The 15,000-nt window shown below is 40.7% G+C and overlaps 2 protein-coding genes across 2 annotated transcripts in view; one reads left to right on the top strand and one right to left on the bottom strand.

Moving 5' to 3' along the window:
* The window catches only part of itpr3 (inositol 1,4,5-trisphosphate receptor, type 3), a 167,048-nt gene that overhangs the window by 35,224 nt on the left and 116,824 nt on the right, over positions 1 to 15,000 (bottom strand). The window contains 3 exon segments of the mRNA XM_028582667.1: positions 697 to 872; positions 5,196 to 5,391; positions 6,712 to 6,851. Coding sequence (XP_028438468.1) covers positions 697 to 872; positions 5,196 to 5,391; positions 6,712 to 6,851 — 512 coding nt within the window.
* LOC114558465 (cold-inducible RNA-binding protein) lies at positions 5,731 to 7,216 on the top strand. Its single transcript, XM_028582493.1, has 2 exons — positions 5,731 to 6,180; positions 6,731 to 7,216. Exons 1-2 carry the CDS (start codon positions 5,838 to 5,840, stop codon positions 6,877 to 6,879), a joined length of 492 nt encoding a protein of 163 aa, XP_028438294.1. The 5' UTR covers positions 5,731 to 5,837; the 3' UTR covers positions 6,880 to 7,216.

The following is a 15,000-nucleotide window of genomic DNA, read 5'->3' as shown; positions in this document are numbered from 1 at the left end:
ACAAAGCACACCTGTGAAGGTAAAACCATTTCAGGTGACTACCTCATGAAGCTCATTGAGAGAACACCAAGGGTTTGCAGAGTTATCAAAAAAAAAAAAAGGTGGCTACTTTGAGGAATCTAAAATATAAGACATGTTTTCAGTTATTTCACACTTTTTGTTAAGTACATAATTCCATATGTGTTCATTCATAGTTTTGATGCCTTCAGTGAGAATCTACAATGTAAATAGTCATGAAAATAAAAAGGAAACGCATTGAATGAGAAGGTGTGTCCAAACTTTTGGCCTGTACTGTATGCTAACTAGCTATAGTTAGCCTGTATGCTCAGAGACTCATTAGGCGACCGGTCACTCACTACATGGGCATTTTTTAGAGGCCCACCGTGAGGGCTTTTTACATATTAACTAACGTTGATAATAACGTATATTTGCCTGTTTATGGTGAAAATAAGAGATTTATAGGATTACACTGTAGACTCATCTAATGATGGTATCCAATATGGCGCTCATGATTTGAGTTTGCCAAACTCTATGGCACTAGTTGCCCCCCCCCCTGTATCTCGGTGTTGCCCCCCTCCAGCAAGCAGATGCCCCCCCCCACCTGTATCTCGGTGTTGCCCCCCTCCAGCAGGCAGATGCCCCCCCACCTGTATCTCGGTGTTGCCCCCCTCCAGCAGGCAGATGCCTCCCCCCCACCTGTATCTCGGTGTTGCCCCCCTCCAGCAGGCAGATGGCCAGCTGGATGCTCTCCTGGAAGATCTTGTCGTTCTTGCTGCTCATCACCAGGTCGGTGAACAGTTTGGTTCCTCCCTCCCGGTCCAGACGGCACTGGACCGCCGCCACCGCCGCCCAATCACGCTCCTGCTCCGCGCCTGCAGGACCAATCAGAACAGCCCGGTCACAAGGGACAGACCAATCAGAACAGCCCGGTCACAAGGGACAGACCAATCAGAGAGGCAAAAGCTCTGATACTGCTGACAGAAAAACTATCTAAAAAGTCATATAAAGTCATTTTATAGTATGTTGAATAAAGTCATATAAAGTTATATTATAGTATGTTGAATAAAGTCATAGTATAGTATGTTGAATAAAGTCATATAAAGTTATATTATAGTATGTTGAATAAAGTCATAGTATAGTATGTTGAATAAAGTCATAGTATAGTATGTTGAATAAAGTCATAGTATAGTATGTTGAATAAAGTCATATTATAGTATGTTGAATAAAGTCATATGAAGTCATGATCTAATGTTGTAAAGTTATCTGCTGTCAGCCCTGCGCCTGAATAAAACAGATTAATACAACCAGATTAAAAGGAGAAATACATCTGATTGGCTACAGCGACACTGTTTACACAAAAACTCAGATACGCACACACACACACACACACACACACACACACTACCCCCCCACACACGGTTGCACACACACACACACACACACACACACACACACACACACACACACACACACACACACACACACACACACACACACAGACACAACACACAGAGACACACACAGATACACAGACACACACACCTACACACACACACACACACACACAGACACAAACACACACAGACACATAGGGACACACACACACCTATACACACACTTCTTATCCGTCGTTTTCAGGAGAGCTGCAAAGATGAAACTATTAGTCGTCAACTATTAAATTAATCTCCAACTGTTTCAATAACCCATTAATCAGTCTGAGTCCTTTATGAATGAAACAGGTAAACTAGTGTGTGACGTCATCGTGTTAAATATGAATATAGTCCTAGTGTCTCCTCTCCTCTGGGACAGGACCATGAACATGTCTGATGACATCATCCTGATCCACATCTTTCACCATTTGGTGACATTTTAGAAGCTGCAGCAGAAACTGAACTCCTCAGCAGTGTGTTTCCTGCTGACTGATTGAGTTGCTCTCGTGTCCACACCTCCAGTGTCTCCTGATTAATCAGGTCTGGCAGCCTTTTGTCTTGCAGCTGCGTGTTAAAACAAAGGCATTGTGACCGTGGTCTGTGTGAGGCAGAGCCCAGATTAGCTCCAGCAGAGTTCACACTTCTTTCAGACAAAAGGAGGGTCCGAGCCGGCTCCAGCAGAGCTTCACACCTCGGTATAACAAAGGAGCTCCTCTCAATAGTCTGAGCTCTCTTTGCACATCTCCTCCGATACATTTGGGAGTGAAAGAACTTCTCAGCTTTTGTTATTCTGATGCTTTCGGCCCCTTTGTGTTGCAGGGAATCTGCAGCTTTCACCAAGTCAAATTCAAGACTTTTTAAGACATTTTTTTAAAGGCCATTATGAGTGGAATTTAAGACCTATATCCTATAAATCACAACGTAAAAAAAAATATAAATAAAAATAGTCAGATGTCAGACTTGTGTGTGGTCACCGTGAACACACACGCTGAAAGAGCTGCAGCAAGTTAAGACTTCTCAACCTTCTGTTGTCTTCACGGCCAACATGCAAAGTCGGGTTCATCTGAGTCAAAATTTAAAATTCTAACTTTATGGTCGACAGAGAGGCAAGAGATGTGATACTGCTGACACAAAAACTAACTAAAAAGCCATATAAAGTCATAGTATAGTATGTTGAATAAAGCCATATAAATTCATGTTATAGTATGTTAAATAAAGTCATAAATTCATGTTATAGTATGTTAAATAAAGTCATAAATTCATATTATAGTATGTTGAATAAAGTCATATAAAGTCATAGTATAGTATGTTGAATAAAGTCATATAAAGTCATATTATAGTATGTTGAATAAAGTTATATTATAGTATGTTGAATAAAGTCATATAAAGTCATAGTATAGTATGTTGAATAAAGTCATATTATAGTATGTTGAATAACGTCATATAAAGTCATAGTATAGTATGTTGAATAAAGTCATATTATAGTATGTTGAATAAAGTCATATTATAGTATGTTGAATAAAGTCATATTATAGTATGTTGAATAAAGTCATATGAAGTCATGATCTAATGTTGTAAAGTTATCTGCTGCCAGCTCCGCGTCTGAATAAAACAGATTAATACAACCAGATTAAAAGGAGAAATACATCTGATTGGCTACAGCGACACTGTTTACACAAAAACTCAGATACACACACACACACACACACACACACACACACACACAACCCCACACATGGTGACACACACACGTCGTTGCTTTTCCCCATGTTTGTGTCCCTTTTTCCGACATTTTTGTCACTTTATTTCAATGTTCTTTTTTTAAATCCTATCAAATTGAGTCAAACACCCAAATCCAGTGAAAGTAGTGAACTGATTATTTATTTTATTGGGAACTGCGTTGTAGGGAACCATCCACGTTGGTTTATTTGGACAATTTGGTTAAAGAAAACCTCCAAAAACTGGTCAAATTTGACCTTTGGACAACAGAAGGGTTAATGTTTAATCATAATCTAGACCAGGGGGGTCAAACTAATTTTCCCAGAGGGCCACACTGGAAATAGAGACTCACACCGAGGGCCAGACATGGAGAGGTTAGTGACAGGCTTTTGTTACTTCATGTCACTTTATTTTAACATTTTCGGAGCTTTTGTCATCATTTTAGTTCTTTTTTGTGGTTTTCTCAGCTTTCTCACCTTTTTGTAAATCTGTTGCTTTTTGTCACATTTTTGTTGACATGAAGCCCTACAAAAGTCATCAAAAGAGTTCCTCAGCCATCGTAGAATTTAACAAATCAAGCAAAACTAACTATTTTAACAACAACCAGTTTCTCAGCCTGAATATTAAACTCTCTCTGCTTCTTCTGGGGGAATTTCTGAGTCTCAGAGTCAGCAAATCTGTCATATTCTGCTCTGATTGTCAGGTAATTACAGTTTAAAAAACACTTTCCTGTGTTTTTGGTTTGGTGCACAACTAGGAGGGCCAAAATTTATTGTGAACCCAAATTATATATCATATATTTTACATCGATGTATAAAGCACAGTGCTGCTGTTAAAACTTCCTTATTAAATAACACACGTAAGTTTTATCTAAGAACAATTACAAAAAATGAGGGTATTTCTTCTCTCTCCGTGCTGTGAGCCGCGCTGACGTCAGCCAGTCAGGACGCAGCGATGATAGAAGATCATTTAGTGAGTCAGCTGGAGCCCTGATGTCGAGAGACTTCAGAAAGACCAGCACAGGGCTCATGTCCCCCACTACTGCAGGGGATACAGATCTGTTAACCTTCTGTAATATGGGAGACAAATGCAGATTGAAGAGCATTTATTTCACATTTTTAATGTTCATTTTCTCATAAAATCAACATTTACTTTTTGGCCTGTGGCCTTTCATCCAGATACAGTTTTAGAATTTGGGCACCTCTGATGTAGACTTTTAAGACCCTGTAGAAACCCTCTCAGAGAGAATCCGACAGCTTCTTAGGAACTTCTGTCTCCACATCACATCACATTCCATTATATCAAATTACATCACATTACATTACATTACCTACCAATGACACCAGACTGGCCATAGCTTATGGCTTTACCCTGCAATGTAATGTAATGTAATGTGATGTAATTGGGTTTTCACGCACACACGCATACAAACAAACACACACACACACATGCAGGCAAGCACACACACGTACAGATGCACACACACACAAATAGACATATACACACACACACACACACATGCATATAGACACAAACACACATACACACGCACATATAGACACACACACAAACACACACACAATATACTGTGACTTTGTTGTGACAGTATCCAGCTTTTTCTCAAGCATGAAGAGGTTTGAGGGTTCATACATGATTGATAGATATAAAAGATATGGATGTAATAACGTGTTGATATTAGATATTAAAAGATATATATGTATATTGATATCTGGAAATGAGATGGAGACTGAACAAATGCTGAGTACAATGAGTTCAGACTAATGCGGGCTGAAATATCCAACCTATCATATATATATATATATATATATATATATATATATATATATATATATGACTGTATAGAGGTGTAACACTCCCACATCTAACCCTGAGAGGAAACATCCAGTGTGTTTGCCTAAACGTTGCTGTGTGTGTGAGACATATTCTCATAGAGAAGTCATATCTCATATTTACCCAGTAGGAGTGGAGTGAAAACACTTCCTGCCTGCACCAAACTCCAAATAAAGTTCCTAACACAACACTTACTAAAGTTGAGATTGAAAGAGACGCCCCCCCCACCATGTGATGGTCTGCAGCCTCCCAGTTCATCAGCACCACTCTGGGATTTACACACACAAAGACAGAAAGACGGCCACGTGGGTTCCTCTTCCCGAGTAGTTACAGATGTGTGTGTGTGTACATACTGTTGATGTACTTGTGTAAAGTTCAATAATACATTAAACTAAAACGTCCCACGGGCTGTTCGCTTTATTTACAATGTTTAATACAAAAAACTAAAAAAAAAAATTACATAAAAAATGGGACCACGATGCGGAAATGAAGCGCATCAGTACGCAGCAAATCAAATTGCAGTTTCCTAGGACGGCGAAGGCAAGGTCCGCCCTACTCTGCCTCTGATTGGCTGCTACTCGCTGCGTTCGTTGGCTGGATTTAGCAGGTTCAGGCATGAAGGAGAACGATTGGTTAGGCTAAGCCAATCAGATGTAAAAAAAAGGGCGGGACATGTCGTCGCCGTCCTATGAAACGTACTCGCCATACCATACAAAAGCCCCCGCATCGCAGCTGGCAGAGCACTCCGCCAAAGAAGCATCAGAAGAGACGCTGCGCCTTTTCTTCTCTCTCTCATTTTCGAAGCTAGCTAGCTAAACGTTACTCGGCTGAACAAAGATGTCGGACGAAGGTAAACTGTTCATCGGAGGACTGAGCTTCGACACGACGGAAGAGTCTCTCGCGGCGGCTTTCGGCAAGTTTGGAACCATCGAAAAAGTGGACGTGATCAAGGACCGAGACACCGGCTACTCTCGCGGCTTCGGCTTCGTGAAGTATGAGAATTCAGAGGATGCTAAAGACGCAATGGAGGGCATGAATGGAAAGACGTTGGATGGCCGAGCTATCCGCGTGGACGAGGCGGGAAAGAGCGGCGGAGGTGGCCGGTCCGGCGGTGGAGGAGGAGGCTACGGCTCGGCACCGAGAGGCCGAGGCGGATACGGCGGCGGCCGTGGCAGAGGAGGTGAGGAAGAATTTAATTTAACATTAAATTTATTTTTTTAATTATTTTTTTTTTTTTTTTTTTTTTTTTAACTCTTTTCACAAACATGTAAAATGGCTAAAGTAATATAAATACGACTAAATTGAAAATGTCGGCCATATAATCACTTTCCCCTTCTTGGCAGATTTTTTTTTTTTTTTTTCAAGTTGAATTTGCATGTTCTGACGTGTCTAAAAGTGTTGAAATATGCTATATAATCACCTTAACGGTTAAAAAAATCATTTCTGGTCGGGTTAGCTCAGTTGGTGTTGGTGGAGCAGGCGCACATGTGTGGGGGGTGGGGGCCGGTTTGCTCCTCGACGCAGCGGCCGCAGGTTCGACTCCGACCTGTGGCCGTTTGTTGCGTGGCATTCCCTCTTTGTCCCATTGTCCTTCGCCATTTGTCCCATGGAAGGAAAAAGGGCCTCAAATGCTCCCTTTTTTTCTTTTTCCTTTTTTTTTTTTTTTTTTTTAAATCCGTTTTTGTCTTATTTTGAAAGCAATTTAAATCACGTTCTCTTTTATTTTGAAGGTGGAGGATACTACGGCGGAGACGGCGGCTACTCTGACCGCAGCGACAGGAGCAGCGGAGGCGGCGGCGGCGGATACCGCAGCGGCGGCGGCTCCAGGCAGGGTGGAGGCGGGTACGGAGGCTACCGCGACCAACAGGACTACAACTAAGTAAAACTGTCTCTAAGAAAATGGAAAAATTATTCAGGAGAATCACCTGGATGGCTGGCCGGATTTCTAAGATGGCTGCTCAAAAAGAGAAGATAAAATGCCCACGTGTTAATTGCTGACCTTTAGTTTCCGAAGTTCTGTTGAAGCAGCTAAGCGCGCGAATATGTTTAAGAAGAAAAAGAATGTAAACAGTCCACTATTTTTTTGTGATAAAAACCATGTTTGAGAAGAAAAAGATGGATGAGTGACACCTGTAAGATGTCCCTCTGGCAAGCTGTCACTGTATTATATGCACATTCACATGTTTTTGTTCAAATAAATATAGTTTGTATTTAAAGTTCTGGTTCGGTTTTTTTTTTTTTTTTTTTTTTTTTTTTTTAATTTTTCTTTGATCTGCAGCGTGACACAAAATGGCGCCTGTGAAGCCTGGCGCTGCTTTAGATTACTATTAAAATCTGATTCATTCATGAAATAAAAAAACCAAACACTGAATTTGTTTAATGTGAGTATTTTCTAGGAGATTCACCACATCTGAAAGATGTGGGTCAATTATATATATTTTTTTTAAGGGGGGGGGTCCTTCCAAAATATTAAGGGAATAAAATTTTTTTTTTTACCATTTTCTGACCATTACTATGATAACTTGGTCTGAAATGTTGGAAAGGCTAATAGACTAAACATGCTGAATGTATTTTAATTTAGTTTCCACTGTGGTGTGGAAGACTTGGGTGCAGGTTTTTATTTTGGGGGAAACTAGCTAAATGTAGTTTCTAGGAGGGTTATGGTTCGTGTCTCCTTCCAGACAGCTGATCTGGTGAGCATATGAAAGATTTATAATTAATAGAGGGTCTGAAAACAGTCCAGCATCTAATCTTAATATCCAATAAACCTTCAAAATAAAGATTTAACTTAATTCTAGCTTCCCTGTTGTGTGAGTGTGTCCGTTAAGGGGTCATGGTGTCGTAGCTGTGCTGCATGTCACATTCTCAGCATATTTTATTTCATATTAATTTATTCAGTTTAGCATCAATATTGTAGCAGCTGGCAGGTGTGCCAAAAACTTCCACCACTTGGAAAACTGTTTAAAAGGTGGTGACCAGTGAGAGCTGATCTGTCCTGTAACCCTCCAGGACAAATTGATTTTCCTAAATAGTTGATGTAAAATTATATATAATATAATTTCCAAGTCACCAACGGTTAGGGTATAAGTTGACTCTCATTGAACAAACCACCCGATGAAAACTGGATGCTTTCAAAAATAAAATAAAAACTCAAAACTGCAGTTTCAGATCAGCTTATAGGTTGTTAATAACTTAACATGGTCATTTGCTGAATTTGCAGCATTAGGATGTCATATTTACTGAAATCAAAAACTATTCTAATCACACCCACCCTAACAGGACCAGTTCCTTGTTACCATAGGAACCCTTCTTTGATATCACATTCATATTTCTTACATTCATTGAACTTGTGAGTTTATGGAGAGTTTCTGCTTGAGTTTCTTTGCAGGATGTCAGAATAGCCCCCCAGAGCTGCTGTTTGGATGCAAACTTGTTCTTAGATAAAACTTACGTGTGTGATTTAATAAGGAAGTTTTAACAGCACTGTGCTTTATACATCGCTGTAAAACTCAGATTAAGTACATTTTAGCTGCTCCGTAGTCATTACAGTTAGCATTTTACAGCACTTTCAAAATAAGAGGAGAATAATGAGCATGTCAAAGGGCCATGAGGGGCCAAAATAAAGGGAACACGGGCCAAACCGGGCCCACAGGCCCCAAATTGGGCAGCCTTGCTCTACATACTTTGCTGAGGTCATTTTAACACCTTCAGGGACCCTAAAGGGGCCTACCACACGTGTCAAACTCTAGGCCCGCGATATATAATTTGGGTTCACAATAAATTTTGGCCCTCCTAGTTGTGCACAAAACCAAAAACACAGGAAAGTGTTTTTTTAAACTGCAGTTACGTGACATTCAGAGCAGAATATGTCCGGCTCTGAGACTCAGAAATTCCCCCAGAAGAAGAAGCAGAGAGAGTTTAATATTCAGGCTGAGAAACTGATTGTTGTAAAAAAAATATTATTTTTAGCAAGTATTTCTTGATTTGCTAAATTCTACGATGGCTGAGGAACTCTTCTGATGACTTTTGTAGGGCTTCATGTCAACAAAAATGTGACAAAAAGCAACAGATTTACAAAAAGGTGAGAAATGTCTGAGAAAGCCACAAAAACATTGGAACGAAAACAACAAAAATTAGGGGGAAAAGCTCCCAAAATGTTTTTTAAAAAAAGTGGCATGCAGTAACAAAAGCACGGCAATAATCTCTCCATGTCTGGCCCTTGGTGTGAGTCTCTATTTCCAGTGTGGCCCTCTGGGAAAATGAGTTTGAGCCCCCTGTCCTGACAGCTCTCTCCTCATGATTCTGGACCAAAACATGACTCCGCCTCTTCCTTGGTGATGTAGCAGCCTTATTGGGACATGGTGGCCACCCAGCAACCATCCAGCAACCACCCAGCAACCACCCATCAACCACCCATCAACCACCCAGCAACCATCCAGCAACCACCCAGCAACCACCCAGCAACCACCCAGCAACCATCCACTACTCCATCTGAGCCTACAAGGGGCGCACGGCACTCATCAGTAACCACGACTGTCTGAACATTAGTCTTCATGGATTTCTGGGCCCACTGTAACCGTTTCTGCCTGTGAGCATTGGTTAGGGGGGGCCGACTAGATTAATGCACAACTGCAAGCCTCTGGACCAGGTGGGGGGGGTCAAACTCATTTTTTTGTGGTTTTCTCAGACATTTGTCACCTTTTTGTAAATTTGTTGCTTCTTCTGACATTTTAGTTGACATGAAGTCCTACAAAAGTCATCAAAAGAGTTCCTTAACCAATGTAGGATTTAGAAAATCAAGCAAAAATAATTCTAAATGTTTCTCAGCCTGTTTCTCAGCCTGAATATTAAACTCTCTCTCTGCTGCTTCTGGGGGAATTTCGGATTCTCAGAGTCGGCAAATCTGCCAAATTCTGCTCCGAATGTCAGGTAATTACAGTTTAAAAAACACTTTCCTGTGTTTTTGGTTTGGTGCACAACTAGGAGGGCCAAAATGTGTTGTGAACCCAAATTGATACATCATACACGGGCCGGATCTAAATCTGCAAGGGGCCGGATTTGGCCCGCGGGCCTCGAGTTTGACACATGTGGTCTAGAGGATCCTACACCTTGAGGTTGGCAGGAGCTTGCTGCTTTGTGAATCTGATGAATTAGTCTGGCAGGAATCAGCCACACATCTCTACATGGGACTGGTCCTGTTAGGGTGGGTGTGATTAAAATAGTTTTTGATTTCAGTAAATATGATCTCCTAACGCTGCAAATTCAGCAAATGACCATGTTCAGTTATTTACAACCTATAAACTGATTAGAAACTCTGTTGTGCGTAATAATTTGGAAGAGTGCATTAAGAGTTTTGAATTTTTGAAAAAATCCAGTTTTCATTGGGTGGTTTGTTCAATGACATTCGACTTATACCCTACGGTTGGTGACTTGAAAATTATATATATATATATATATATATATATATATATATATATATATATATATATATATATATATATATATACAGTGCAGGCCAAACGTTTGGACACACCTTCTCATTCAATGCGTTTCCTTTTTATTTTCATGACTATTTACATTGTAGATTCTCACTGAAGGCATCAAAACTATGAATGAACACATGTGGAATTATGTACTTAACAAAAAGTGTGAAATAACTGAAAACATGTCTTATATTTTAGATTCTTCAAAGTAGCCACCCTTTGCTTTTTTTGATAACTCTGCAAACCCTTGGTGTTCTCTCAATGAGCTTCATGAGGTAGTCACCTGAAATGGTTTTACCTTCACAGGTGTGCTTTGTCAGGGTTAATTAGTGGAATTATTTCCCTTATTAATAAAAAAGCAAAGGGTGACTACTTTGAAGAATCTAAAATATAAGACATGTTTTCAGTTATTTCACACTTTTTAGTTAAGTACATAATTCCATATGTGTTCATTCATAGTTTTGATGCCTTCAGTGAGAATCTACAATGTAAATAGTCATGAAAATAAAAAGGAAACCCATTTGACGGAGAAGGTGTCCAAACTTTTGGCCTGTACTGTATGTATATATATATATATATATATATATATATATATATATATATATATATATATATATATATCTCATTTACATCGACTATTTAGGAAAATCAGTGTAAAATATTATTTGCATAATAATTTGGAACACAGTATCTTTCAAAGTGTCTGACAACATTATGGGATGGATCCCTACAGAGATAGACCTTTTAGTTAAAGAGTAAGATCCTTTTAGTTTAACATGAAACAGCCCCGAAATCACCATAACCAAATTACAGACTCCATGTAAATAATCAGGACTTTTAGCGTGTATATAGCCAGCCTATCTCCACCAGACTCCATGTAAATAATCAGGACTTTTAGCGTGTATAGAGCCAGCATATCTCCACCAGACTCCATGTAAATAATCAGGACTTTTAGCGTGTATAGAGCCAGCATATCTCCACCAGACTCCATGTAAATAATCAGGACTTTTAGCGTGTATAGAGCCAGCATATCTCCACCAGACTCCATGTAAATAATCAGGACTTTTAGCGTGTATAGAGCCAGCATATCTCCACATGTAAATGGGTGAATTAAGGGTTTATTTCAACCAAACCAGAGTGGTGATTGTTGGAACAGTGGAAAGATGAACCAAGACGGACTTTGGTAGTTTTATTTAGTTTCTGTCCACTTTGAATGAAGTGTGTTTTATGATGATAAAAGTCCTGATTATTTACATGGAGTCTGGTTGAGTTTGGTAATCAAGTTATTTTGAGGAAGAAACAACCTTTTAAACACAAGGTAGAAGCTGTGTGGAAACCTGTCCTGTCGCAGCTGGAGTGTTTGACGATGTTTTGGGTAATATGCATTCATGTTACCTGGGATACGATTGTGTCGAACTGGAATGTAACTAAGTACATCTACTCCAGTACTCCTCCTTCAGTACCAAAAGTTGAGGTACTTGTACTTTACTTGAGTCTTTTCTTTTCATGTGACTTTCTACTTCTACCCCCGCTACATTTCAGAGAGAAATATTGGACTTTTTACTCCACTACACACACACACACAAACACACACACACACACACACACACACACACACACACACAGACAGACAGACAGACAGACAGACACACAGAAAGACAGACAAACACACACACGCATACACAGACAGACAGACAGACACACACACACACACACCACACATACACACACACACACACACACACACACACACACACACACACACACACACACACAGACAGACACACACACAGAAAGACAGACACACAGACACAGACAAACACACACACACACGCATACACAGACAGACAGACACACACACACACATACACAGACAGACAGACAGACACACACACACACACACACACACACACACACACACACACAGACAGACACACACACACACACACACACACACACACACACACACACACACACATACACAGACAGACAGACAGACACATACACACACACACAGAGACACAGACACACATTCCGGTAAGTGTTTCAGCTCCTACTTCAGGTCATAGTGGGGGTTAGATGCTGTGTTATATTAACAGGAGGTCAGGCCCTATGGCCACTGGGCCAGTGGGGATGTAAATGATCAAACTGCTTTTGGGGAGTAGTTGGTAGAACTGCTTAGAAGTGGACTGGTCCTAGAACTAGGGTCCTGGAACTACTTGGTCAGAAAGAGGCTTATGCAAATCTCCTCCTCCAGCTCCTGGAGAGGTGTTAAAACAGAGCATTTTGACTTTTGTTTCAGAGGCGGAGCTCCATCTCCAGCGGAGGTCACACCTCGGTATAACAAAGGAGCTCCTTTCAATAGTCTGAGCACACGCTGCTGGCTCTATATGCAGATCTCGTCTGATAGATTTGGGAGTGAATGTCTTCTTATCTTTTGTTATTCTGATGTTTCCTGAGACTTTGTATGAGAGACGGTCCCACAACTTGTTGTCATGAAGTGATGCATGTATGACACGCATAGGGCTGGGCGATACGGAGAAAATCAGATATCACCATATTTTGGACCAAATACCTCGATATCGATACCACAACGATATTCTAGTGTTGACTATCGGTGCTTTCACAAAATATCTACACACTGAGATTTTAGATAAATAATCACCAGTAGGGCTGTCAAAATTAACGCGTTAATTTTTGCGTTAATTTTTTAAATATTTAACTCGTTAAAAAAAATTTACGAAATTAACGCAGCTGTGTTTGTTTACTTCATGTGGCGGCTGAGAAACGTAATACGTCTACATAACAGCAGGCGGCGCTACTCTGTATTGTTGCCCAAGTAATGAAAACCGGCAGCTGATTGGACGAACGCGTCACATGGGTTTGTTTTCTCCGGTAATTCAAAGCCAGACTGTCATGGCGGCCGTTCAGTATACGATCTCATATTGTACTAAAATAGTTCACTGAAACATGTTTCTGGAAACATTTTAAGCGAGAAATAGGCCATACAGTGTCTAAATCTGTCTTCATTTCAGCTCAACAAAGGTCAGTTAGGAAGATTTTCGTCAGATTTTGAGAGACTCTAGTCACCTCACTCCGCTCGCCATTTCCGGGTGATTCCCGACTCTCCTGCCGGCGACAGAACATAGTATGGTTAAATCCAACGCATCAAAACAAATCCCATGTGGATTTTTTTATTTATTTATTTTACTACATACACCCCCCCTCCCCTCCCCCTTAGACATTTTCTCATCGAATCTACACGATTCACGTAGGTCACCTACTTTGGTTTCAAAACGGTGAATTTCGCCGAAAGGTGAGTGATTTTCATGTCTGCATCTGGAGAATAATCCCAAATGGAGATATCTAAACAAACCCAGCTGAGCTTTTTGGACACTTTTGTCACTTTTTTTTTGAAGTTTCTTGTCACTAGTTTTCTGCGCTTTTTTGATGTTTTTTTTTGTGTCACTTTTTCAACATTTTATTATCAATGTTTCTTTACATGCTATAGAACTGTAGCCTAGAAATCTATACGCACCCTGGCGACAGCAAATGTAATTTGGTCGTCTAGCAACTCTCCGTTGGCTTGCGAGTTGGAAAAACCAAACTCTGGTCCGGCCAATCACATCGTGTATAGAGGCGGTGGGCGGGGCTTATGGCTGCTGCTGCTGCTGGTGAACAGAGGTCTTCTGGAAGACTCGGAGTTCAGCTTTTCTTTGAGAAAAGAACAAAGAACGGCTCTGAAGTCATTCTTAAAAAAGGGAAGGTGTGTTCGGAGTTTAAAGTTTAATCTATCAGCTAGCGTTGCTCTGATTGGTTGTAGCATTATCCTATTGGTGCAGAGGGAATTTGAAAGACAACCGTTTTAGGGCTGCAAAAACGAATCGATAAAATCGATAAAATTCGATTACTAAAAAAGTTGGCAAACGAATTTAATAATCGATTCGTTGTGTCGCGCAACTATTAGGCCACCTAGTCGCCGAGATAAAAAAAAAAAATTGAGTTGAGCGCAGAGCGGAGCGAAAGAAAAGAAAAAAGAGCAGAGCGGGGGGTAGAGGAAATACGGAGAGAGACCGGAGAGACCCGTAACGTTGTTCTGAAACACTCGGCGGAGGCAGAGAGATCAGTACGACCCGAGTCATCCGAGGTGTGGGAGCATTTCACACTAAATAAATCAAAAACGTGTTAATTGCAAGATAAGCAAAAGCGACACGGCATGGCAGGGGAGCACCACGGTGATGAGTCAGCACCTAAAACGTAAACATGTTGGAGTCCTTGATGAGGAGGAAGGGAGTTCAACAGCAGGGTAAAGTCACTACACTATCCTCCTTCTGTTCCGGTCTGAAGGGAGGAACGTACCGTCCCTCCAGGAGCTCTTCTGGTGCTGCTGTTTACTCGTTATCCAGCTGACTAGCATGACGAGCTAGCGTTAGCTCGGTAATAACTGTAATAAAGCAGGGGGGGTATAGTTTACAAGACTAAAGACACGTTTTATTCACTCGCCTTTTTTGGCCCAT

Source organism: Perca flavescens, chromosome 7 (genome assembly GCF_004354835.1).
Source record: "Perca flavescens isolate YP-PL-M2 chromosome 7, PFLA_1.0, whole genome shotgun sequence".
In the NCBI taxonomy this organism is placed as follows: domain Eukaryota; kingdom Metazoa; phylum Chordata; class Actinopteri; order Perciformes; family Percidae; genus Perca; species Perca flavescens.
The sequence above is the reverse complement of the archived record's forward strand: the minus strand, read 5'-3'. Positions and strand labels throughout refer to the sequence as shown.